Raw genomic sequence first — 28,000 nt, 5'->3', positions numbered from 1 at the left:
TCCTCAAAGACAAGAAGCACAGAGGTTATGAATGCAGGTGTATCTTCAGGCATGAGTGCTTCCAGAAGGCTTCCAAATACCCAGGAACAACAAGTTGACCTAAATCAAAACACAGAAGCCATGACAGCGATACACAATGGAAAGAGATAAATGTACTGTCAGCATCTACCAGTCCTGCAATAATCTGATCTTTAAAAATGATAATGAGCACCGACTGCGTGAGTGGGCCACACCAAGAGACGGCACAGCACCAAAGCTGTGCTTCTGTATTTCACAGGATGTCTGGTAAAGTGTGTGGCTGCGGTCAAAGCCTCTCAGAGGGATCTGAGTGTCTCTGTGCTGTTCAGCCAGTCTTACCACGATTAACAAATTCAGCCTTCAACGAGTTTCTCCTCGTTTCTCCTTTCACTGATGCATCTAAATTCATTGTCAAGCTCCTTTGCTTCCTGAAAGTCCATGTGCAAGGTATATCTGTAAGCTAAGGTTACAGGGAGGTTTTAATTCAAAGCAAAATCAGCATTGAGTTATTAAAAGATTTCTCAGCAGTTGCATATCTAGCAAAAATGCATCTCAGCGGGGCTGTGATTTTACCCTACGGAGTTATGCCAGCAGAGAAATTTGTTCAACCTCCCTCCCCACACACACAGCCTTTTCTTTCAGTTGATCAGTATTCACTGCTAATGGAGTCCCAAAGTAGGTCTTTCTGTGTCATGAGTTATTCTTGAACAAGGATATTTAACTGCAGCAATTTTTCTTGGGATAATAGGGGCCACTGGTCCACCCCCAGGATCTAAGGGATCAACTAGCCATACTGAAAGGCTGGTTGGCTAATACAAAAGAAGTACTTAAAGTCAGGGAGGAATGGCAGTTTGAGTGGGGCACAGAGCTTTGCATGGGCCTCTGCATTTTCCCTAGAGTGAGATGAGTCACTTGCTTCACATGCATGTGGCTCAACATAGGGCAGCCAGCACTGGGAAGGTGCCCGCTGTGGCTTAGGAACCCCTAAATTATCAGCAAGGCAAGCCCTTTTCCATCTGCTTTGGCCAAAGGAGGCAACATTTCACAAGGCTTCATGAATGCCTTCTGCAAGACCATTCTCTGCCAGGAGTGATTTCTACATGAGCAGTCCCATGACACGGTCTGTGGCTGCACCACACGCCCTGAGGACCAGGAGGATCTCAGCTCCTTCTGCCCTGGAAATGGTTTCCAGCGCTCTGCTCTGCAGACCCACCACACCGTGATGGCTGCCAGCCAGCTCCACTGCGGCTCATGGGCTGGAAGTTCAGCATCTGCTTGCGTCATCTAATGATGACCTTCAGAAGGGATTTATGATTAGGAAGGAGCCTTTGAAGGTGTAATTTGGTTTGGATTTTTTTTTAATGCAAATTTGGGTGTTTTTTTCCTAAATTTATAAGTTTTTTTTTTTTTCCTGAAGCAGTGCCTGCTCTTTCCTGAAAGATTTTGATACTTATAATATGAACCTGTACCTTTCTCAAACCTTAATGTAAGCAACCGTGTGTTAAGGAATATCAGTTCCCTTGGCAGAGTAACCAAAACCACATCTTGATCTCCCTGCCATGGAGCTGGATGAGGACATTAGGGCACTTATCCTGTCTCAGACAGCCAGCACTCCTCTGTGACCTCCCAGCACAGTCCATGTCTGATCGCTGCCTTCCTGGTAAGGTCTGGGTTTGCTACTGAGTCAGACTTGGCTGTAACACCTGGCTGAAAAGAGGGAGGCACGACTCTGGTTTGCTGTGCTGAGTCAGTGTGGGAATGCTGGCCCTGCCCTCTGTGCAAGCAGAACACTATAGTACTGATGCTGCTGGGGACGTGAGTGTGTAGGCACAGCCTCAGTTGTTCAGCTCTGTGCTAACAGCAAGAAGCAAGTCCTACGCGAAATAAACAGATCTCATCATGGCAAAGTGTTTCATAAATGACTAACTGCCTTCTGCAGACTAATACAGAATCAAGCTGCTCCAGAGTACAGCAAGTTTTAATTTATCTCCCTTCTCCCTGTGGCACCCATAGTTGTACTCAGAGATGCCCAGCTTTGTGTCAGTGACTAACAAGTACGTAAGTCACTGCAGGTTTCTGTGCCTTACATGACAGCACTACCGTTTAGGTGCTCAGAGGAGGATATGGGAACCAAACACCTGCCCCCAAAAAATCAGCTGATAAACAGTGTTTTTTCAGTGCATGATACCTGCCAACACAGCATCTCAAGTGCCGCTGGCAACACAAAGTTGTTTTGTACCACAGCTTTTACATTTCCACCTCCATGTTACTACCATATGTAAAATCAATGTTCCAGCCCAGCTGGGATAACCAAGGAAACACTTTCTCTTAAAGCCTACATGTGAACATGAAATACATCAGTAATACAAATAGTTCTTCGTGATTTACTGCTTCTGGGAAGGTACCGTTCAAAACAAACCAAGCCAGCTCATGATGCTTTGACTCATGGAGGGGAAAAAAAAAATAAGTAGGAAGAAGAAAGCCTTACTCATAGCAAGAAAAGAACTGCAGGAATCTACTTAATGCAGCTTAGTAGGGTAACACAGCCAAGGTGCTCTGACATGGTACTTATGGGGAAAAGAGCACTCCTGCTCCTCCTGATGACACAGAAACTCTTTCTATGGAGGCTGTGAAACAGGGCGTCACATTGCAACCTCAGCAGCCACAAACCAGCCAGTTCCTTCCCTTCTGACTCCTCACGCCTACCAACAGGTTAACTTTTAGAGGCCTGATTTTATTCTTGCTCAAGTCCTCGGGAGCTCCTTTGAGCAAGGCAGTGCTGGTGGAGATGTTATCACCTCATGGTCTAAGTGGTTTTGTCTAGGCTTTGTTCATGAGCCACATGAGGTGTCTCGGTGACTGCACTTTCACGCTAGGGAAGAGGTGCCTGATGCCCTTCTGGTGGGCAAATGGATAACCGAAGGCATCAAACAGATACCTTCTGTAGGTTTTCTGTACCTACATGCTAATGAAGTTGTTATATACAAGGTAATTCCTCTTATTAAAATATTTCAAGCTTCTTTTGTCATTACAGACAAACAGAAGAGCATTAGTCTATATGCTGATGCTAAGTCACCTTCACTATATGCTGATGTTGACCTCCACCTGATGTCTGATATCTCGAATTCTGAATGGCAACACATTAAGGCAACTTGGAGAAGACTCAGGAGATGCTTAACTGGCCAAGCTTCTGCTGGACAGGTGACCTCTCCGTTGTGCTCTCCCACACGGAGAAGAGAATTGAGAAAGTACTTACTGACACATATATGTATCCATGGGAAGTGTCCGACTTGTCTGTTTACTTCCTGTAGGATCATTAGGAAGGCTCATCATCCTCTCATCCACGCATTCTTTTAGTCATTAGTCTCTTCTGACCGAGCTTTAGTTCCTGTGATTCAGAATTAAGAGAGCCACAGTAACACACTCTGATATTCCCCTATATCAGTCAGATCCTGAGCATCACAAAAAGCCACATGAAAAAAAGAGACGTGATGACAATCATTGTGAATACCCCCACATCCAGTGAGATCTCTGTCAATTCATACAATCATTACCTTCAATATTCCACTACCAGCTTTGTGAGAAAATCAAGGTCTGAGGTGAGGCAGAGTGCCCCACTGCCTCCTGAACCCTCCTTGCTGCACCCAGCTGTTATGGGTCCCATCTAGTCGCTGAGCTCCAGGCTGGAGGAGGCATCTTCTTGGAGCTTGCACAGCAAGTCTGGATGCTTCTTCCCAACCCCATCCAATATTATTTCCCTTTCGGCAAAAGACTGCAAGGAAATCACCTTTCTCTGCTTCTTATCTTTAAGTAAGCCACTTCAAACCCCCAGAAACAAACCAGATTTGATGGTTGCTACCCCATTTCAGCTTTGCAGCTCTCCTTAATTAGCAACTGGCAGAGCAACATATAATTAGTAGTAGATATTGTCTGCTCACAGCCAAGCAATGCATCAGGAAAGGATGTGGAGAGCTCACGTGGAGCCCGTGTCACACCAACTGCTCCGGCCTGTCATTACAGTCAGACTCACAAGCAGGTTTGAGCTCATAAGGTACCAGTTTCCCAACACTTCAGCAGAGACATGTGAGGCACCCAGAGCATTGCTTTGATCACCTCTGATTTTCTGGGGCTGAAAATGGCAGAGCAGGTAGAGGGCTTTCTGCAGACCACCGTTCCCATTACTCCATCAGCAGTAAGCCTAACCCCATAGCTAATGGTGCCCCAAGCATCTGAACCATTGGCAGTGGTGGCTGATGTAAAGCTCTTGCTTACTGCAACATAAAAATCCACCCAGAACTGGTTCTACTGTTACGCACAGCTGTGCTGCATGGCACAATGCATAGCTGAAGCCAGTACCCAGAGGGTTAATTCTGCCTGGGGAAGTATCCTGTCACAAAGAACTGGTCACTAATCATCAGCCAGGAACTTCAGCTGGTAATTACACAATAAGAGCATGCAGTGTGCAGTTCCCTCACCCAGGCACAGGCTGCTGATGCAGGCCTCTCACATCCCTCTGGTTCCATGGCAGCAGAGATGTGCACCTCCACACCAAACAAGCACCAGGAAGCACTTCCCATGTGAACCAGGCACAGAGCTGCTAAACCACCTTAGCATCAAAACCAGCAATGGCCACAGGCACAAGAAGCTGAAAAAGCTGCAGGAGCGGTTCTTTATGTGCTAGCTTTCTCTGTTGGAGGCTTTCTCTCTCAACTCTTAAAGCACTCCAGTAACCAGCATCTGCTACCTGGAGGCACCTGATAGTGTTACCTCAGGACGTCCTCTGACTCCACGGTTTATAAAACAACCCTCCTCCCTTTTGCCTACTGTTTCAGTAAATCCTTTGCTATTTACTCCCCACGCTGTGTTTATTCTGCAGCCAGAAGGGAAGCTCATTTTCCAGGCCTCTGCTGGCAACCCCTGAAACTGCCAGCAGTGAATGTAAACTCCAGCTTGACCTCCTGGGTCCATAAATCCCGAACCATGCTTGGCTTCTTTTAGTTTTTGTAGGATTCCACAGATGCCAAAAGTAATCCTTGTTTACATTAAATACAGGCAGGTCAAAGATCCTCTGCTGATGCTAAGAGTACCACTTGCATGAGTAGGGCCTGCTCACATAAAAAGGATTACTGGTACAAAAAAGGATTAAAAGACCAAAGCTGTCAGACTCTAAGTCTCTCTTTTTGCACTGTCAAGCCTCAAATACATAAGCAGGTCACTAGAGCCAGAGGACTGCCAGGATGACACTGCCTGGAGCCCGCAGCTGCACCTCAATCCTCCCAAGGTCAGCTGTGGGTCTTTTGAAGTTCCTCCTGTTTTGGAGGACTCCCAAGTCCAATTACATCAGGTCCTGGGGCCCAACATGTAGCAAGCTCACTAGCAGCGTGTTAAGCAGAGCCACGTTGCAGCCACTGCTTTGAGCAGCTGGGACCCAGCCCTGCCTCCCTCCAGATCTGTGCTGGGTACCACTGCACTGCCAGGCATCCCTGCAGGTTGGGTGCACCCCTGTGCTCCATGCCTCTGTGTCTGTTTCCCACTGCCTGTACCCACACAGCCTCAGGACCAGCAGGCTGGCAAGAGTTACTGTGCTGGCAAAAGCTGTGAGTTCTATGGGCTGGTTGGGAACAACAAGGAGAACGTCAGCAACAAGCACAAAGCACAGAGCCTTTTCCCAGTGGCCTCCTGCAGCAGCATTTCCAACCCACATGCACTTGCACACTGCCGTATGAATGCCTGCAGGTTGCTATGGACAACCAAAGGCTGCCAGACAGCCTCACTGAGCAGAGCCATACCATAGTGTGCATTAAGGTATGGCCTGGTATGTTTGGTGGCCTTGTGAGGGTCCTCATCTCACAAGCTCTTCCTGCTGACTGTCACAAAACTGGGTGTTCTGGAAAACTGTGTCTCCAGTTTAATACCATCTGACCTCCATGTGTACTTTGGTTGCAGATGGTGCTGCTACCTGCCTTTCAGATGAGAAAAACATAAGAACATTAACCAACCTGCCCAACATCACGCTAGAGGCCCATGGAGAGCTGTGCGAGACTTAGAGGCTCCCAGTTCTGCTGGCTGCCAGGCAGTTTCTATCAGCACCAAGACTCAACTACAAAACTGAGGGGGTTTACTCCAAAATTAAGATGGTCAAAATGCCACTGCAGAGTGGAAGCTCACCCTGCCACAGCTCACCTGTTGCCTTGGGCACAGAAATACACTTTCTTTTGGCCAAAAAAAATGAGAACTACATTACCAAGTAATACACAACAGTCAATAAATTATCGTCTCTGAAACACTCTTTGGGTTGGCGATGAGCAAACATGAAAGAAAAAGGCCTCGGAATAGATTTGGTTTATCCTCCTCCATTTAAACACAACGCGTGTCCTCCTCTCCTTCAGCGGATCTGCAGAGAGCCAAGTGATTCATCTTCCTAACAAAACAGACACACAGAGCACACCTCCCTGATTAATGAAGTTTTCTACCGAGGACTTGGGTACATTGCAGCAGACAATGAGAAATGCGATGACTGCTAATACGGCATTGACACAAATGTCAACGACGTAAAGCGAGTCATATCTTTTTGAATCAAGGGTCCCTTCCATCATTATTATTTTGGTTACCTTCTTCCATTTTAATAAGCTGTTGCTCTGTGCATTACCAAAACACTCCCAAGGAAAACCAACTAGGGACGAATTATTTTTTGTGTAATGCTTCATTAAATAGCAGGCACCTTTAACCAAAAAGGGTGTTGTGCTTTGACGTAGTACCATTATCATTTAAACACACAACACTCGAGCCAAAAACTCCAGTCAGCTGATGTTTTTACCCCAGTGATAACAAATCAGTGCTTTTTATCAAAGTCTAACAGAGCAGGAAAGAAAATAATGTCTCTTTGTCTCCCAGCCTCCCTGGGTTCTTCTCAGCCACTGATCTGAGAGGGCTTCCAGCCTGGCCAATGGAATTGGGTCGATGAAGAAACCACCTGTGAGCCCCCAATGACTCTCATTGAGATACTGGTAGATTTCCATATCTTCAGGGAGGGATTAGCTCAGCTACACACACAAAGCTGTGCTTCTCACTCCAGTAAGTAGTAAAGGAATATGCAAGGATGTGAGAAGGAGCTGAGCTTCTAGACTCTAGGACAATTATTGGTGCCACGAAAGCATTAAATTCCTTAATCTCAGTATAGAAGCTGCAACAGCAACAGCATTTTTTAAAGCCAATCTCACTTCTATACAAAACATGAGAAACAAGTGGCCAGACAGGAGCAGAAAGCAGGAAAGAGATGAGCATTGTGATCAAATGGCCAAGTTCTCACATGGGTTTGAACTAAAACTGCTGCTTCAGGAAGTGGGGGCACAACGCGGGCAAAACAAACACAGCAGACTTAGCTGGGGAAGAGATACGAGTTTCAACTGGCAAAACCGAACACAAACTTCAACATCTAAATTATAATGAAACATCACAAAGTTATGAAAAGGATAAAGTCTGCAGAAGCACTTGTTGCCAACCTAGGCAAAGGAGGGAGGATGGCAGAGCAAAGTACGAGGTGTAACAGCACCGTCAGGCAGCTGAGTCACGTCAGTGCATCTGCCCTGCTGCAGGAGGATCAGAACAGAGCACAAACCAATAAATACAGAGAAAAAAGTCACAGCACTGGATGGCTTTCAATGACCATTTCTTGTGCTTTTGCTAGTTCGCTTTTGGGAATGCATTTGTTGAAAACGAAGCATGCCAGTGGTGGTAAGCTGAACTGTTTGAACAAATGGGTGAAATACTGATGCTGAGGACATCAGTTCAATTAAAACAACCATCCTCTTCACCTCTCCAGACATTATGGCTCCTTTCATTTCATAAACACTTAACAGCTCCTGGTCAGCAATGACTTAGGTGGCTAGTTCTCGTTCAATATCAAGGTGTTCTGACAAGCTGATGTTATCCCAGATTTATAATTCAGGGACAATAGTGACTTTAGGAACCAAAAATGAAGAAGCTGGGTCACTTGTTAGCAGAAGCAAAAGAGTGAAAACGATGTGCCTATCTCAAAAAATGCACATGGTCAGATTTGGAGACCCAACAGTTTGGCATTCAGAGCAAGACTTTTGATAGCAAAATCTACAAAGTTGGTTGAAAGCCTCAAGAAGAATGAGGAACTTCAGTGTCGTGTAACAACACAAAAGGAAAAGGCATCTTGTCACAAAACTTAGGAGCCACGTTTACAGTTGTATGAATGGACTCAGCCATATTATAAAGAACATTCTTAACTCACATACATTGCTAAACACTCAAAGAAAAGATGTGCAAAACATGAAAACAGACACACAATAGAAACCTGGCATAACTTCTTTGTGGGCTGAAGAGAAAAATAAAAGAGATCACATCTATGGTGAAAACTTAATAACCCCTCCAATTAACCTAACACTATTAGTAAAACAGGGAAGATCTTTCCTAATCTGAAAGGATCTCTAGCACCAAGCTCGTGTGTGGTCCCTGGTGCAGGAAGCCTGCAGAGCACTGGTGTGTGTTTTGTTGGCAGACCATGTATTGATTGCATCTAGCAAACAGCACAGATGAGAATGGGGTAGCAGGAACATGTTTCTTGATTATTGCTGCTTGTCAGAACACCTTCAGCTTGCAGCAGCCTGGGCTGCTCTGTGCTTCTGCTGTGGTTGCTCTTTGCTTAGCGAGGAAATGCCATCTCCTTCATCACAAGGTCTCTATCATACAAGAGCTCATGGAAGTTATCTGAAACGAGCTCGCAAGCACAGGCCTGTGCTGTCTCATGGCCACAAAACGGTTCCTGGTTGGTGGTACTGACATAGATCACCTGCAGCACATCCTGAGCTTCCTACTCCTGTTGTAATGCTGAAGCCTGAAGCTGCTGAGCAGGGTATGTGTTCAAAAGCAGCACCAGACACTCAGGCTTCTCACCGGAAAGCTCTGGTTTTCCTTGGAGTGGGTGGTACAGCTGAATATTGTCTTTGAGTTCTACAGTGTCACTATGGGCTTGACACTTGATACCTGTCTGCAGTGTCAGCTCTGACCCCTGTAAGAGCCACTGGTGCTTGCACACAGCGATGTGGCAGCTTCAACTGGGTGCTCTCGGGGTAAGCACAGATTTCTTTCCCTAGAAACAGCTGAAGAAGCACTGAAAAGGGGTATTGTTTCTGATAGCCACAATAATCCACTCTACTTATTCACAGCAGTGTCAACAGCTACTCAGAGAAGTTTCAAGCTTGGGAGTTTATCAGCCTTGTAATTATGGAAAGTAAACAGACTAGTTAGAGAAGGGCTTGCTTTGAGCATGCCCGGGTGCTCTCCAGCCACAGCAAGTCAGAGGACATCCCTGCTTTCAACCTCCTGAGCATTGTATTACCACATTCCCACAGCACAAAAGAAAAGAAGGCCAAGATCAGCGTCCAAATGGTCAGTCATTAGCATGCTCCTTAAAAGAATCAGAGACATGGTGACACCAGTGAATATAAAAACGGAACAGAAATGCCATCCAGAAAAGCTTTGGGCTATAAAAACAGACAACGCAAGTAAAAAACATCCCCTTCCGCATACCTGGTTAGACAGACGTTGCCTGGTCAAGCTAAAGGCAATCACACTCTGGGGCAAGGGGGCATCTGAGATGACTTTCAGGATGCCCTCCAAGCCCCGTTCTCTGCATACATACATATGCAACACCTCAAAACAGCCGCACAGGCCAGGAACAAACTGTGGCAGAGGCTGGAAACTGCAGCGTGCCCGGCGAGCAAGGAGCTCACACTGCCCTCTGCAGCACACAGCCGTGCAGTGCCTGGGTCGCCAGGAGCACCTTAAAATGCATCCACCGTACCTTTCAAACCATGCTGTGAAAGCTTGCTTAGCCACGTCTGTATATCTTTACTGTAGACATTTCTCCATTACACAAAGAAATGAATGCTCTTATTCCTTTGCAAAACTACTTTAATAGACCTCAATGGTACTCGTGTTTCTAGTAGGGATGTTCTCTGTACTCCCAACCCTCTAGTCCTTATTCCACGAGTTACTACTTGGAAAAACCTCTTTAGGGTCACCGGAAAATGAAGTGATGGAGCCCTCATTCACCAAGACTCTCAGGAGCACAATGAGCATTACACACTCACCTGTAAAGCTTTTCCAGCTCACTCTCAGGTATGCAGGTGGGACTTGGCACCTCTCTTCCCAGCACCGATCACCTGTAGAGCCTATTTCCAGTGTCGTGTGACTCTGATGCTTGGTACGAATTGAATGAGGCATGGCTTCGTGCCTTGTACCCCATTGTCATTGCCATGTGTAGGACTTGCTTTTTTTCCTCCACAAAAGTCTTCCGCCGGGACCTGCTTTCTGCACTGGGCACTTCTAACAACATCCCAAATTCCTTTTCCCCAGCGCATAGTTTCCCATCCTATTATATTTATGGCTCTATTTGACTTTCCCTGCCAGCACATTTGTTGAGAAAATAACAGCCCTCGAGGGCAGATATTTCTTATAGTTTGTTCATGCCTGAAATAATTGTACCAACTTATTTAAAACCCCACTGACAGTACGATACAATAACCTCTGTGATTTATTTATCTTTCAGCGAGCTTTACAAAAATGCCACTGCCTCGTTCCAGCTTTACGCTGTATAGTCCATCATCAAATGCAGCCCTGTGCTCTGATGTTCATAACGCACTACAACAAGACACTGGGCTTTGAATTACCTTTATTCTACCCTTATCTCGTTGATTTACTAGTTCCTCAAATATTTGCTTCCTTATACTATCTTAATTGAAGATTCCTCCTGCCTCTGTTTTCTTTCACTGCTATTCTATGGAGAACAACGCTCTTTCGAGCAGTGCTCTCACGTTCCCTTTCCCATTTTCTGCATACAGCTCCATGCCTTTTTTTTTCCCCCTATTGCTTTAGCCTTTACAAAACCCATCTCAAAGATTTCAAAGGCATTGAAAACAACTGGAATCCACAGCACCTTTTTTTCTTTCTTTTTTTCTCCTTTCCCCTCTCCCTGTTCTCATTTTCCCAAGGCAGCTCTGCCATCTGAAGGCGCAAGCAAAACATTTACTGGAGGTACCAGCATTCTGAAGCATAACTCCTGTATGGTCCTGACAGCTTAGAATGGAAGGCAAAAAAGGGTTGTTAATGGTGGGTTTGTTTGCTTATTCTGGAAGATACATCTGGAAACATGGCCAAAGCCTCAGCAGCTCCTGCCTGTTCCTGCAGCTGTAGCACAGGCCACCACTCATGTTCTACATGTGTAAGGAGAATCAGTCTGGCCCCACTGTCTGCCCAAAGCAATGCTCCACACACCAGAAATTAAGAAGCTTAGGCTTCCTGTGGCATCAAAGAACTCATGGTTCCCACTGTCCAAAGGGCCTGTTGTTTCTTAAAAAGTCCATCCCATCAGAAGGGAGTTCACCCCTTGAGAGCAACAGAAAATCTCAAGTTTCTCCTTGCCTGTTGTGCACTGTAACCAAACTATACCTTGCCATGTATTTTTTTCTTCAATTAGATCTAAAGAATGCAAATAATCATGACCACAAATAGGAAAACTTTCCTTAAAGTTGCAGTTAATATTCTATCACTTTATCTTTAAATTGTTTTCCATGGATTATAGAAGTTTATAATTACTGTCCCCCTCCATCCCTCCCGCTCCATTTTATCTGGTACTGTAACATAATCAAAATCCTCCTGCTCTAAACCCTCGATAGCAAATCCTCTTTATAAAGCACTTGTTCAACATCCTCCCTCGTTTTCATTTTCTCCACTGCTGCTCATCACACCAAAGCCTGATGTCTGCAAATTGAACAGTAGCGTTGACCATTTTTCCAACAGAGATCATATCTTTTGGATGTTAATGCTGTAAATACATTTTAAAACGCAATCCTGTCTGCAGCAAAATGCCTTGCGTTGCCATTGTGTTACTGTAAATGCCATTATTATGAGGGAGTGATTGACTTGGTTTAACGTATTGTTCCAATAGTCTGCAGAGATGTACATCTGTGATGCAAGTGTCATTTCTATGCTTTAATTATAATTTTAATCATCCATGATCTTCCATTTGTTTGCAGTAAGCTAATTATTTTTTTTCCTATTGCAAAGCATTGGAATAATGGAGTAGTAGAAATCTGCTTATTATTATTAAGCAGATTTGCACTCCCACTGTCTTGCTCCATGAGATCCTCTGGTTCTAAATCTGCCACTAAAAACACACAACACAGTTATTTTCTACCTTCCATCCCCTGCATCTAGGCAGGACATGGGACCATCTATTGAGATCAGGGATAATGTTAGCAGTGCTGCATCACAGAACTGCTGCAGATCTGTAATGACAGGGCAGCAAAGCAATTCAGCACAGGCCACACCAGGCACCAGCTGTGGGCACCTCTCAAAGCCTTTTCCATGCACTGCAATCAATTATCAGATGCCCTTCACAGCTTGCTGTGGATGATACCCTTTCCTCCTAGGCCTTGAGATTCCCTTGGGAGAGGAGATGGAAGGCATCAATCTCCTTAAGCCACAGGCGGCCTATTTGATTCTATGATTGCCTGTTAAAACATACATGGACACTGTTAAAAAGAGAGAGAGATCTTGCAGCACTTGGGCAAAGGGTTGCTCAGATCCAACATCACTTCAGCCCCACAGCAAACAGCAGGGCAGTGCTCCTCGGAGCTGCAGTGCCTTGCAGCAGGCAGAGGGGGCTGTCTCCCTGATCAAGCCTAGCATCTCTGCTCTGACTTTCTCATTTGATTCCTGGAATGCAAAGGGAAATATAGAAGCCCTGTAAAGGAACTACACTTTGTCTGGAAAACCTCACAGCAACATGTTGCATATACCTGTGAGCTACTAAAATGTGCAAAGTCAAAAAAACAGAAAAGTTCTTTTTTCAGGGTGGGATTTCATTTACTGGTTTCTCAGAGGTAGATTTGCTGATATGTTCTGACAAAAACCATCTTGCCTGGTATTCAAGTATCAGGGCACAGACATCAGCTCCCACTTAGAAACAATGAAAGATCATTTAAGGACAATCACATATCTTCTCACTGACTATTTTTGATCATTAGTTCCTGTAGTTTACCTCTAGCAGAAAGCACAGCATCAATTTACACACAGCTTAATCTCTGATGTAAACATACCTCAGGAAATAGACCGGGACAGGTAACTACAGCACAAGGAAAGCATTATGCTTTCATGCAAAGGAGTTAATCAGCCTTAATTTCTCCAGCATCCAGACATGGAGAGAGGATATTAGGATGACCTGAGAAAAACCTTGGTTCAATCACAGTGTGTGGTAGGACCTTGGTAGCCTTTGGAGGACCAGGGATATGGCCAGGGTCCTCAACCTTCCCTTCAGATCAGACAGCCATGGAAACACAACCCTCCATCGAAGTACAACCCTCCCAAGGCAAAACAACATTCCCTTGGAAACACCACCCTCCAATGGCAACACAACACTCCTAACAGAAGCAGGCTTGCTGACACCCCCCTTGCATGGTTAAGGATGAGTCCTGAGCTGAATGTTTGTCCAGAAACCTGATCAGATTCTCAGGCGCATCTCATCATGGGCCTGTTTCCCTTCCTGTGTCTACAGGCCTACCAGCAGGTATGATTTTCATGTGGTTGGAAAGACAGAAGAGCACTCATACATGCTGTTCCTGGGAAGATGCTGCTGAATGTCCATTTGTAGAGGCCAGAAACTTCCAATACAGTACGAAGGAAAGAAGATGCTTCTTTCCATCACTGAAAGCATGGGGCCCTTAAGTCAGGCTTGCCAGCACCTTTAGGGTTCATACACTGCTTTCAAGCAATGACTAGGAACAGATAAATGCTCTTGCCCAAACTGCTGACCCAGAAAGATGAAGTCATTCCTCCTTCACAGTCACCTTCCTGCAACCTTTTTGGTGAGCTTCAGGCTACTTGGCTGTTCACAGATAAATTACATCAGAGCAGATTCAAACTCAAGTCCCTAAGCTTCATCTTTCATATAAGACCATTCAGAATGAAGAACCCAATGAAAATATTGTGCTTCATGACACAGCTGGAGTCCAGCAGACTGAACACAAGCTTCAGAGCTGCTCCGAAGCCTCTGGAGCAGATGGCAGTGCAAATATTCCCCCTGACTTGAGAGGAACAGAGTCCCAAGGGAAGGGCAGGTTGAGAGCTGACCTGCTTACCTTATGGCTGAGACCAAGAAAGAGAGCTGCAGCACAATTCTCAGCGGTACATTAGGGTACGAGTACATCTCCTGGTGCTGCAGACGTGACAGGAGACAGCTTGCTGCTGTTTCATTTTTGCTGAAAGCTGCTGTTGTAGGCAGACTCTTTTGTTCAGCCGATTCTGCCCAAATATTCATGATTGATATGCTAGCAAAATACAAACTCATGTAAAATCTTAGCAATTTAGAGCATCCCCTTGCACATCTCCTTGCTAACATTTGACCATTCCCTTTCCTCAGTCCCCAGCCATTCCACTGCTATCAAAGCTGTGTTGTCAGACTCTTCCTTTACACTCTAGGCTTGCAAACAAACAGCACCTTTTGTTCTTCCCCAAGAGAGGACCAGGACATGTGGTACAAACCACAGTGTTCACACAAATACCAAGCTAGCAGCAACACAGTGTTTCTGAGGCCCAGGTGATATATGTTAACCCATCAAGTCATGGTAATATGGTGTCTAAAGATTTCTTGTCTATGCTCAAACCCACTGTGCTGCACATGAGCTGGGCAGAACCTCCAAAATACACATAATATAGATAGGACAAGGGGCACAAACTAATTTTCTTTTAAAAATAATCTTTCTTTTCAGGGGAAAAACAACAACTCGTTCAGATAATTGTTTATGATATCCTAATATACATTACTATGACTAGGAGATCGAAAGAGGTTGCCAGTCTGTGGGTATCTATCATTAAAATCCAGTGGGTCAATATGGGAATAATTACTCCTTACTGCATAGATGAACTGTCCATACTAATGGAAATTCACCATACATGAAAAGTTTGGGACTTGTTTTTTCTTCCCATCTCCTCAGTTCTCACAGAACCTTTTTAGCCTGTATAACACACAGTATGTGTGGTTCCTATTTCTTAGGGGAAAAATGGTTTGTTGACAACGACAGGCTGTAATTAGACTGTAATATAAAGCAAGGAAAGTACAGTGCTCTGTGTTCATACACTGCACATCACAATGCAATGTCATTCTGAGCTGCTTGTTCCTCGCGCCTGCTGTAATAACCATCATTAACAATACAAATGGGTAAAAGCTTTTTTTCTTTCCATATTTTCTTTCCAAAGTCAGATGGAGGCTCTATAAAAAGAAAGTAATATTTGGCTGGCCCTATCAAGTATTTGGGATCCTCAAAGAGAGTGCTTGTTTTCATCCCGAGCTAAAGCTAATAATAAGTTCTGTACCAGGACAGCACCAGGACAAACAGGTGAAACTGCCATGCTTTGCAGAGCCATATGGATTCCTGAGTGCCCGCACTGCTGCTGATGGAAAACTCCAAGAGAAACATGTAGGCAAGATGCAGCAGGATCAGGCCCAAACTGAATGCAGCTTTAACTACAAAAAAAAGTAAGCTCCAAAAGCATTACACCTGGGTGACATGATTCAGCCTGGATAAATGTCAGATCTGCATAAGAATCAAATCAGTTTTGAAGATGCCCCACAATTTGGCATCTTGCACTTCCAGCTCCAGGCAAAGAAAGTTGCTCCCAAGCTTCTGGAGTTCAGTGCAGTTGCAGGAGTCCATAACTCAAAATAACTTGCAAAAATGCAAGCCCAGTTTTTACTTTGCTCATGCTGTTTTCTTTAATGCTGAACCAGCTCCAAATCCCCAAAAGCATCAAAGCTACCATCAGATTCCCTATCTGAGAAAGGTCACAGACATTTTTGGGTAGCTGAGACTGTAAGAAACAGCGAAGGACAGAGCGGTACAGTGGGGGAAAAGTGAAAGAAAGTACTGTGGAGAAATAGATGAGACAGATCATAGGAGGGTACATAGGAGCAAAACCCAAAGATGAGCTGACTAATGAGAGATCTATAAAGTAAAGCATGACCTTGGTTGGTCAGGAATTCAAAAGGGGGAAAGAGACAAAGTCTCCTTAAGATGGGAAGAGGAAAAAAACTGGAGCACGATAGGCAGCATCTGAGCAGTGTCTTCTGAGCTCTTCTCAAGATGTAGAAAGAGAACTAATGAGAAAATGCCTTTGCCAGGCTTGTTGCAGCAGCTGCAGTGGCAAGATGCAGAGCCACGTGCAAAAGGTGAAAGCTCTGCAATGCCATTTCCCACCTTTCTTTGCTTTCCTCTGCGAGTGACTCCGATTTAGATGCCATGATAAAGCAGGACTCTCATTTGCATTTTCCAAAACAGGCTGACAGGAGTTGTTTTTTTTTGTTATTAAACATTCTTTCCTGCTATCTTGGCTGGAAAAAGTTGACCAGTTACTACTGATATTTGACTTGATCACTCACAGGGAACAGAGAGGAACCTTTCAGCTGTTCTCAGCCCATGCACAGCAGCTGCCTGGTTTCTCCCGAGTTTCAGCTCCAAGAACTAAGCCTTCCCAGGAAGCCTGTTCAATTTGAAAAACCACTATATAAATGGGAAATAGAACACCGCATGTGTCTAATTATTCCTCCTCTGCTGCCCTAGCAATTAAGACCAATAGTGAATGATGTGTGGACTGTCACCCCTATGCCCTGACTGCGTACTTTCTCAAAGGTTGATTTCACGCTCAGCATGGCGCATAGTGCACACGAAAACAAAGACCTCTGCTTTTCCACAGCAGTGAAAGCTTGTGAAACACCTCACATCATCCTATTATAGCCCACGTCAGGGAAATGCTGCTAAAGCCTCCCCAATGAACCAAGGGCTACTACAGCCTCCCTCAGCGATGACCACTAAGTCCCCCAGGGAAAGAGAAAGCATTTGGTGGTCTACAGACCACCTCCCATTGTTTCCAGAAGGCAGACATGGGGATGTGCAGTAACTATAAAAAAAAACAAAGAAACAAACAAACTACAACCAACCAAGAAAAGACCTGAAAGATCTGCAGAAAATAAAAGCAGGCACTGGGGCTGGAGTTTCCCCAAGGGAAATGAAGTGGGACAGCCTTACTGAACAGGAAAGGTGGGACCTGAAGTACTGCGAATATTGCCGTCTCGCTGTGACCAAATTAACTTCCCTGTGACTTAAAAGAGAGCTGACAACTCCATATGTGATCCAAAATAACTTCACACAATGCCAGTTCTTTCATTTGCTTCCACTAAGGTCATCTGCCATATACAGACTCACTGCAAAAAAGGAACCACGCAGATAGAAGAGGATCTTTGTGAAGGTCTAGGGCTCCCAAGCACAAGACAGGGGAAGAAGTAAAGCTTGGTTTAGTGGGTGCAGTGCAATGAGGAAGGGTGTGCTAGGTGTACTTTCTATTGAAAAACCTACCGCCTTTGTTCGAGGAAATGTAAATGGTTTCATTTCTCTGCTGCTAACAATTCACTTCCTCCTTCTTCTATCAAAAGTGGTGGGGATTTAGGCAGGGGGAGAGCATGAACTCCAGCGAGAGGCCGCCTCTGAAATACACCTGTGGGTATAAGTCACTGTGGCTGCCTCAGAAATGCCTGTTTGCTGCTTGACCTATTTCTAGCTTCAACAAGGAGAACAAAAAAAAACACATGCAAAAAACAGCAAATAGATTTCGCAACCAGTTGTTCTGCAGAATAAATCAACCCCAACCCAATGTTTGTTTGGCATCCTGGAAATCTGAGAGAGAGGTCATTGGAGATGGTACTGAGATTTAGGACGAGAGATAAAGAGGGAGAGATGAGCCTGTTTTCAGTTCAGGAGGTTGATACATATTAAAGCTGCCTACCTGTCCCAGATTTCCCTTCCTTCTCTCCCTACCTCCCTGCAAGAGCTTGGTAGAAAAATGAATTGTATAAACATTTAGGATGCGCTTAGCTTGAAGCCAGTCTCTGCTAGCTGTAGAGAAGAGCTGAGTGTTCACTGGTCCCTGGAGAGGCAACCCATAGTAGCAGCCTGTGCCAGGCAGCGTGGAGGCAGAAGTGTTCAGCATGATTCCGTTTGTCCTCCTGACCTCCATGCAGACATCCGTGCTTGTTGCAAGAGGGCAAAGCTCTGACCTAGCAGACTCATTTCTGTAAGGGGCAGAGCCAGGCAAGCAAGCAGCAATGGCTGTCTCAAAGATGCAGCTTTCCAGGCAGGTGTGTTGCTGCTGCTGAGGTATGGGCTTGCATCACTTGTCAGTAGGTTAAGCACATAGAATCGGGGTCCCTTGAATTAACCCAGGGTCACAGCACTGTCTGCGAGCATGTCAGAAAGACAAGAAACAGCTGCCCATGCAGAGCAGTGTGCAATGGGAAGCAGGAGGTAATGCTGAGACAACACCCAGAGGTATTATTTTTTTTGCTCCAGAAGATGATAAACACAAGAGCAGCCTGGCTGGGCAGGAGAGGACTTCCCTGTCACATCGTGACCTCACAGACACCAGGATAGCATGTAGTACAACCTCGACAATACATTTTCCCCAAGAACATGAAGAACTGAAGCCTTCCTCCAAGATACAGGGAGAAAGCTGGAAATACCAGCGTATCTGCACAGTAGCAAGACACCACTTGAGGCCTTTCTGAGGCTAACTGCTTCAATGAAGCTCTGAAGATACCATGGAGGCAAGGAGCATCACCCAAAGGGCTGCAGAGACGGGCCCAAACTGTGCCACAAAAATCAGCTGCCAGTAATAAAGTCCCAAGCGAAAGGGATGAGGAAGCAAAGCAGTGCTAACTGGCTCCTGCTAGGATACCAACAGATGCAAACATAAGAATTAAGCACACTTAGGCAGAGCTGCCTGTCCTGTGAGTTACAAAAATAAAGCCAGAGTGCTAAGGAAGAATTTCAGAGGAGATGGAGAAATAGCAGCTCCTCCCTAGCCAGAGGTTGTGTCTGCCAGTGAGGATATGACAAAAGAACACTGAAACTGAAAACAAAGAGAGCTAGCTGGGAAATTCTCCTTTACTGTAAGAGTAAAGAACATTTTCCCCAACAGGTGAATGAAGGGAAAGAAAACATAAGAATTCACTACCAACTTCCCAAACCCATTTCTTTTTCTGAGCATATCTGACCCTAATTTTCTCCCTCAAATAATCCATCTCAGAAACCAGAGCTAAAAAGTCTGCAAAGCAATTCTGCATCCCACCTAGGAATGCATGGAACCTGTAGAGAGAAATGCTGGGGAGGAGCAGACCGCACAGACCATACTGGTCTGTCCAGGTAGCAACAGCACAAGTAAGCAAATGGTGACTTGTGAATTATATCTACATCTCATGAAAAACTGACCTATGAGTGCACACTGAGAGTAGCACATGTTTCCTGCTGTGGTTGGCTCCATCACCCAGCAGTGGGTCAGAGGTGTGCAGCGTTGCTCCAGAGTGATTCTGACCACTTCTTTCAGGAAGGGTTTAGTCACTGAGGATGTCTCATTACTCACCGGCCCTCAGGGGTTTTCTCAACTGATGCCTAACTAATGTCATACATTTCACGTGGGAAAGTAATCTGACTGTATCAGAGGTCCAGTTTTCTCATTGCTGCTGTGCAATGTACAAGTGACATGAGATCAGGTCTGTCCAACCTGCAGCCCACAAGTGTCAAAATGGCTTTTAGTCATCAGCCCACATTTGTGACTCCATTTCCAGATGATATAAAGTCATGACCTGCACATTTTCAAATGGAATGTAAGGAGTCGTGACCAGTTATTCAACTAAAAAAATCTGACCATGCCTTTCTACCAGATTTCTCTCAGACCTCTCCTCCCAGAGCAGGCTCATGCTCATCGCTGGTGAAACACTGGCTCGTGGTGGTGTCTATGTTGAACAAGTGTTTTGTAGCTGAAAATTTGCTCTATCAAACAGAGTTACTGTGTTTTATATAACTGTTGTAGTTACCACGGAAAGACATAAGAGGTATTACTTTCAGAGCAGCCTACAAGTGGCCCAAGACAATTCCTCTTCACTCAGTGCAGACAAGGGTGGGGGGAAACATCACAAGAGATGTCAAGACCGCTGTGTCCAGATAGTTATATTCTATCCTTTCCAATTCCCAGTGTCTCCTTAACACCCTTCTCCTGTGCCCTTGTGCCTCACTACAACCTCACTGGTTCACAGAGTCTTATATAGCAACCAATGCCAATTTCTGATAGTACAACAAGACTGGTGCTGGTGCTTCCACCCAGGACAGACACCACAGAGATGCTTCTAGTTCTGTGTCCTATGGCAAAATCTGTCTGGGAAGCTAACTGTCTCTATGACTGCACCTCCCAAGTGCCCAGCATTTTTGGTGCTTTTCCTTGACAAGTCACGAAGACTCTTCAAGAGTCTTCATCCCCTCCCAAGGAATGAAAATATATCACTCAAACCAGCTGCCTTTTTTGAGGTGCTACAAAACAAGCTACAGTGGAAATGTTATCATTTGTAACCCATTTAGCTTGCAGGTGCTAATTTAAGTTTTAACATTTAAAAATAGTTTCCCATGGCAGCACGTAAATACAAGGTATGGCCAGCACAAGCAGACCCAATCTGAGTGTGGTGATATTGTTTGGAGTTATTTCTTTCTGCCTGTCACAGATCGTGGCAAAACTTGGCCTCATTACTCCCTTATGCCTCTGCTTGCATTCAAGACATTGAAATGACTTGGAGACTGAAGCAGAGTACATGCATGACTGAAGTGCAGTACTGTCATAACATTGTTGCTATAAGAGTAGATCTTGCTGCCCCTACTGCTACCACAATTGCTGCTTCAGTTGAGCCAAACCTGTCCAAAACAGAGCAGGCTTTCTGCAGGCCACATCCCTGCCAGAAGCTCTCATCCCTCCAGATGAGGAGACCTTGTCACACAGAGATACCGCAAATAATAGGCTTTGCTCCCCTTCCCTCACCCATAGAAATGATACTTTCCTTAAATACTGATGCTTTCCTAAGAATAGTTGGCTTTAGTCCTGCCAGGCACAAAACAGTTCAGGCCGTGCAGTTAAATCTTGCCAAAGTTGCAACAAACTGAGACCGTGTTCCAATAAGCAGCAAACACATAAGCTGCCCTTGGAAACAGAGCCAAAGAAGACCAGCCAGTGCCTTTATACAGGCTGAAGACAAGCAAGAACCAATAGAAACAGCACAGCACCAAGAAGATGCTGCCTACTTGCATTTGCTTGGAAAAAGAAGCAGGAGGGACCCGGAGCTGCCCTCTGCAAGGTAAACGTCATCAGCCACCCAGAGATGGCAAAGCAAGGCAGCCTCAAACAAACGGCAATTTCTTTCCTCCTCCCAGTATAATGAAAGGGTGCAGAGTCAAGGGAAGGAAAAGGAAGTCTGCTTCTGTAATCTAGGTTGCACAGTGTTCCTCACACTGTGATTTATTTGTCCATGCTCTGCATTGCAGAATGATCGTGTTGGCTACTTGCTGCCCAGCACAGCCAGCTGACATCCCAGGGCTGCTGCCCTGCAACAGGGCAGCCTTTGGGGCAACATAATCTTTAGGGAGGTGACCACAAAGGGAGAGAGAAGGAGAAACATTTAAGAGTGACCACCAAAGCCCAGGATACGTTTCCAGGCCTGGTGTTTAAGAAAACTATTTCTGACTCGAGATAAACCAGAGCCAGGGTGGAGAGAGAGGAGGGAAAGCAACACCCCAGAATAAAAAGACCTCACCACCTCCACATATGTATACGCTCAGGAAAAGCTGTCCCAGCTGTCCCTGACAGCAGCAGGACACCATGAGCTGTGATCTAGCTAAAGATATAGATATACTGGCTGTAAGTTGCCTTTCAGTTGTGTTGATTTTCTTTGTGCCATTTCACAAAAGACAGCGCTGCCTTCCTCTCCACGCAGCTCCCAGCAGCCTGCAGGGAATGGCCACGCTTACTGATGTCCTTATTTAACACTTCAGTCATTCCTCACACTCCTTCACAGAAGACGCCAGGGCTTTGAGACAGGCCTGCCAGCAGGTGCGCTGGGACTCACCATGCTGTGCAGGAGTACAAACACCAGCTAATTAAATCTATTGTTAAAACAATTTGTTTCTTGCTGGGGCTGACTCGCCTGGAAGCATCTGAACAAGGCAGGTTTCATTTCTGAGGACAGACTGCCACCTTCACTCTGGAGCTCCTCACCCCCCGCACGTCGTTTTAGATTCAAAACACAAAGCAGGAGAAGGGAAAGGAGTTGTATTAGAAAAAGAGGAAAACTAAAAATCCCAAGCTAAACTCCAAGCCCTCCCTTAGCACCAGCAATGCTCAGAACATACCACTCAGTCAACCAGCATTAGCTCCTAGAACAAATGAAGGTGGCAAATGATAAGACCTGCAAAGCATCAGTAATAAAGGCCTGTTTCTAACAAGCACCTGCCCTCAAGAGGGCTCTGTGTAGACATACTTTATGGCTCATAAGCACACATCATCTGATCAGCACAGCAAGCGCTGGCCATCGTCCTTCCACCCCCTGCCCTCCACCCTGTGAAAAAAGAGCTCCACGTTTCTCCTTCCCAAGGACTTGTCTTTCCAGGGAAAGGCGCAGTCCAGCCAGCAGTTTTCTGGGAAACAAAACAACAAATGCAATGCAAAGTCTTCTGCAGAAAGAAACACCCTGCCGCTTGAGCAACCAGATCCCTATTCTCTACTCTATCCCAAGCAACCAGCCCTTCTCACTGAGCTGATGATTCAGGCGCTTCTGAGAAAGTCTTTGAGCATTGGTCCTGAGAGTGAACCACAAAATCAGCCTCTCACAGCTTCCATATCTTCTACACACCTGATCTGTAGCCATACTCCTTCACTAGCAACTTTCCAACTACAAATACCATAGACTGCCCTGCCCCAGTTACAGACAAAGCTCTGCAGCCCTCAGTTAGGCAAAAACTAATTACAGTATGTGCCAGACAAGTAAACCTGTCTCTGAATACATAATGCTCTGCAATGGGGTTCTCCAAAGACAGATAAGTAAATCAGTGCAAGGAAGAGATTTCAATGGCATTCATTTGGGATAACTAAACCACAAAACACTTTCCTGCTTTTCTAACTTAATTGTATTTGGATTTTTAAATGCCATAATTCCGTGGTAATAAAAGCTTCTAATTTCCCCAGTTTTATCTTGACCCCCATCACCGTGCAACTCTATTTCCACCAACCCAAGAGGCCCCTGCTGTATTCAGCTGTGCCCAGCAGCTCCTGGGCTCTCCACTTAAAGTCACACATCCCGCTCTGCTCTGATTACATTCAGACTTAGTAATGCTCTTTACCAGTTTATTCAGTGCTTACGGTTCTCACCACTCACCTGCCCACTGTAAAGCATCATTGTGCTGTGAAATACACTCTGAGATGTACGCTTGAAGCAGCACACAAAAGAAATCAAGGAACAAAATAAACCCCTAGGAGACTTAGAGAATGACACCTCCAACCAGTCTCTCCAGCAATGAAAAGGAAAAGCTGGTGAAAAGCCCTAGGCAGCAGATATTTCCTAACTCTCTGTTTAGCCAAGCTTACCTCAAGTATGAAAGCACAGAAACTCAATCTTCACTCTTTCCAAAAGAGATTTCAGTGTAGATCCAACAGGAAAACTCCCTACTGACAGAACCATCTGATTGGTCCCTTTTGTCTCTCACTGCAGTCTCACTGATTGCCTTCAGGCTTGAAATTTGGCAGGTGAAGCCTACAAAAGGCAGCTGCAACAGCATGTTTCAGACCAGCACATTATCCCTTCCCATCCTTCACCTCCACTGGCACCTACTGAGGTGCTTGTAAGCTACCCAGGGGATGGTGACATGGCCCATTGCCATGAGCCAGATCCCAACTCTTTGCATCATGTTTTATATCCCCCACATGGCTTAGACTCTCATTTGCATGAAGAGATGTTTCTGGCATACTGGGAATGCCAGGTTCAGGTTTCTCTTTCCTGTCTGAACAAGCTTAGATAATCAAATGTATGTCCAAAGTGTTTTTTGTTTGGTGTTCAGTGAATTTCTGATGAATAAACTGATGAATTTCTAGGATATCTCTTGTTGGACTTGCAATCAACTGCACATTCATTGTGTTTGAACAAGAGGATGTGGCACTGGCACAGCTGCCCACAGGAGCTGTAGGTGCCCCCTCCTTGGAGGTGCTCAGGGTTGGGTTGGATGGAGCCCTGTGCACGCTGATCTGCTGGGTGGGAATCAGCCTGTAGCTGGGGGTTGGAACTGGGTGATCCTGAAAGGACCTTCTAACCCAAGCTGTTCTGTGATTCTCTGACATGGGTAAGATCTGAGAGCAGACAGCTGCAAGGATCACATTTGCTATGAGCATCAGATCCCCTCATCTACCAAAGGTGGATAAAAAATCAGAGCCAGAGTATTTGAAGTAAAAACCAATGCCTGCAACATGCGAGGAAGGAAACAAAACCAAACTGCAACCTATTACCAAAAGCAGCTTTTTACCTGCAGCTTGGTTTTTCTCTGTTGCCAGTGCTGCTGTTGTTGCCAGGAAGGAGCTGTGAGGCCACAGCAAACCCCAGGCTGCAGTTGTTTGTGCACGTACACGGCTCCCATAAAGCACTTAGAGGTGAAGCTTTGCACTTAGCTCCTTTTGCTTCTGTTCCTTCGATGCTCCGTGTCTGTTTAATACCAGTACCCAAAATAACTTCACAGTTTGATTCTGCAGTAAAGGATTAAGGGCAGCCATAGTGCCTGGTGTGCTTTGTGCGGGATCCGGCCCATTTTTCTTAATGCTCAGACATCGCACAGGCCAGAGATCGACGACCTGTGAATAGCTCGCTGAACAGAGCTTGGCAAACGAGGAGCAATATACACTGCTAACAAAATGAGAGCGCTTACCAATCGTGAACTGCCCTTTACTGGCTACATGCTCTTCGACGAGTGCCTATACCCGCTGCAAGGCAGCCTCTGCCGTCATCCGTCGGCATTGCAGCGAACAAAGCCGCGTACAGCCGGCTTAGCCGGCAGTGTACAGGAGGGGGAGCATTTGCTGCAGGATCCGCTGCTTCCCCATTGCCAGCTGGCCTTGCTTTCGTGGCCCCGTGGAGCACGGCACAGGGCTTATTCTAGGTTACGTTATGACGTAGTTAACTACGTAATAACGGGTTTCAAAGAGCTTTCCCGCAAACAAGGATCTTAATGCAAGCTTTGGGATGTGTCTATGACATGAACTTCCAGCTACGCTGTAGCTACACAAACATCCTCACACCCGTCAGATCTCAGGACAGCATTTTCCTGTGATATACTGCTAGCAAGAAGGGAAAGGAAGCCCAGCGTAAGCCTTTTCCTTTAGGAAAAGACATTGCTTTGTTCACACAGTTATGTTTAGTCACCCCAAACTCCCAACTCCTCTGAGAAGTACAGCTCCACCCCCCACTGAAGTCACTGTGGTTATGATTCACAGCCTAGATGGAATTGCCAGGAACCCACCATTCAGAAGACAGAAATCCCAGTGCAGTTATTTGCTGGCCTAAGCAGAAAAAGATCCTTGGCCAGATGAATTCCAGCACCATAACAGTTGTCAGGAAGGTACCACCTCTACTGCCACACCACCAACATCTGCCTTTGATGCCATGGGATGACAGAAAAAAAACAGGAGGTCTAGAAAACGGTTCCCTGCAACACTGTAATTGAAACCTGAATGTTCTCGTGTGGCAGGGTGGCTTGTAGCTATGGATGGAAAAAATGCCTCTCTTGTGCCACTCTATGTCGTTCTGATTTTGATACAACCAGTACCTTTGAGAAGATAAGCACTGGTCCCCAAAGCGATTGCTCTTTTAAACTCTCATCATCAGACAACCCCTATATCAAAAACTCGAGTGGAGAGCAGGAAAAGGCAAAAAACTATGAAATGCTTGGCTGAACTAGAAGCTCTTAGTGGTCTTTTCCAACCATAAGAATTCTGTGACTGAGCAGTGGCTGCTCTCCCTCTGTATGTGTGCAGACATGCAGGGACACTGAAGCACCTCGGGGACCTACCTCACTCCCTTGACATCACACTTCCCCACAGCTCTCTACTCCATCACAATGACCGGGTGAGTCCTGAGCTTCACGGGGCACCTGTAAGAAGGAAGGTGATGATCAGCCACTGCCAGGCGCCATGTATTAAGTCTTGAAGCCCGGGAGCAAAACACGAGCTTTGCTAAAGCACACTGTAATTGTTCAGCATGCCAAAACTCAGTGCGGGTGAGAAGGCGCTCAGTGAGCTGGGGTACAAGCTGGGTCAGACCTTGGGGGAGGGCAGTTTCTCAAAGGTGAAAGCAGCCACCTCCACCAAACACAAAGAACCCCTGGCCATCAAGGTGGTGGATCGGCGACGAGCCCCCCCAGCCTTCGTGTACAAATTCCTGCCCCGGGAGCTTTCCATCCTACGCAGGATCCGTCACCCCAACATCATCCACATCTTTGAGCTCATCGAGGTGTGCGATGGGAAGCTCTTCATCGTGATGGAGGCGGCAGCCACCGACCTTCTGCAGCTGGTACAGAAGATGGGCAAGATGCCCTGTGTCCCTGATGCCCGGGACATCTTTGCACAGGTGGTGGGTGCTGTGCGCTACCTGCACGATCGCAATCTGGTGCACAGGGACCTGAAGTGTGAGAATGTGCTGCTGACTGCTGACGGCCGCCGGGCCAAGCTCACCGACTTTGGCTTCAGCAAGGAGGTCAACGTCTACCCAGATATGTGCACCACATTCTGCGGCTCAGCAGCCTACGCTTCCCCAGAGGTGCTGATGGGAATCCCCTACGACGGCAAGAAATCTGACATGTGGAGCCTGGGGGTGATGTTCTTCGTCATGGTGACCGGCTGCATGCCCTTCAATGACACCCACGTCCACAGCCTACCCCAGCAACAGAAGAAGGGGGTCACTTACCCAGAGAGCGTGCTCCCATTGCCAGAGCACTGCCAGGCTCTCATTGCCCAGCTGCTGAACTTCTGTGCTGAGCGCCGGCCCGGTGCAGGGCAGGTAGCCAAGAACTGCTGGCTGAAAGGAGACATCTGAAGAACAGCCCTTGCCAGGGACCCCACTGTGGCAGTCACATTATAGTACAATAAATGCCATAGCAGAAAAGCACATTAGCAGTTTCTCAATGGTTTTAAGTGGCAGAATGTAAGTGGGGTTGGACCTCAAGTGCTGGCAAGACCATGTGGTGGTCAGTAAGGTGGTGTCAAAAAAATGGTGTCAAGAAGGTGGTCAAACACCTCCATAAAGGAGATAAATGAGCCTGCTGCGCATTCAGCTTCAAGCCCTGGTGACTGCATTGAGTGAGGAGTTAGAGAGCACCATAGGGCTGCTTATGCCAGACTTGTCTCCTTGGTCACACAGGGGCCAGGTCCATGCTCTACCAACAGCACTGGTTACCACCAAACTGTGACTGAGCTTTAGGTCACACAGAAATGTTCAAAAACCCAAGTTTAGAGCAGAATCCTCTAAGATGACAAATATCATTGCCAAGCCAAAAGCTTTGGTTGAACCAAAGCCTTGCAGATACTGATTCTTGCCAGCATTTGAAATCTCTGCCAAGAAAAAGCTGATGAGAAGGAAACGCCATTGGCAATGGGTAACACTGAAATGGGAAATGGGGAAAGATGTAACAGAGAAGTGCTTTTCCAACTCCAGATTTCTAGCTCCCACACGAAATTACCAAAGTTACCAAATAATCTGCAATCCCCACCCCCCTCATTCCAAATCTGCTCTATATCCCAGCTGTTGAGCTTTCAGATGGTATGAGCCGGCATCTGAAATGCATTTTCATGAGATGTTTCAAGTCACCCCTCAACAAGTTCCAGCCAAGCTTCCACTGAAGCTGAAGTCAAAAGTAATCTTTCCAGTTGGGTGGTCCACTAATCCCAGTGTCATTAGTGCCCTGCGAGTGAACGCAATGCAGCCCTGGCAGGGGACAACTGAAATGAACAGAGCCCACGTGGTTCTGCTAGAGGAGAAGGAAACATCTTTTGTAAC

At 46.0% G+C, this 28,000-nt stretch overlaps 1 protein-coding gene and 1 long non-coding RNA gene across 2 annotated transcripts; one reads left to right on the top strand and one right to left on the bottom strand.

Moving 5' to 3' along the window:
- Position 1: 1 nt before the first annotated feature.
- On the bottom strand, positions 2-25,089 carry LOC146760144 (uncharacterized). The gene is made up of 4 exons (XR_014948424.1): positions 24,879-25,089; positions 3,275-3,406; positions 358-478; positions 2-99 (listed from the first exon to the last, which is right to left on the bottom strand). It is a non-coding gene; the product is annotated as an uncharacterized LOC146760144 (long non-coding RNA).
- A 67-nt stretch (positions 25,090-25,156) lies between these two features.
- LOC107316345 (testis-specific serine/threonine-protein kinase 6-like) lies at positions 25,157-27,112 on the top strand. Its single transcript, XM_015867677.3, has 2 exons — positions 25,157-25,314; positions 25,444-27,112. Exon 2 carries the CDS (start codon positions 26,207-26,209, stop codon positions 27,038-27,040), a length of 834 nt encoding a protein of 277 aa, XP_015723163.2. The 5' UTR covers positions 25,157-25,314; positions 25,444-26,206; the 3' UTR covers positions 27,041-27,112.
- The last annotated feature ends 888 nt before the right edge of the window (positions 27,113-28,000 follow it).

This window comes from Coturnix japonica, chromosome 7 (genome assembly GCF_054131305.1).
Source record: "Coturnix japonica strain WE chromosome 7, WE-NBRP24, whole genome shotgun sequence".
Lineage (NCBI taxonomy): Eukaryota > Metazoa > Chordata > Aves > Galliformes > Phasianidae > Coturnix > Coturnix japonica.
Note: the sequence above shows the minus strand (reverse complement) of the source record. Positions and strands in the feature narration are given on the sequence as shown.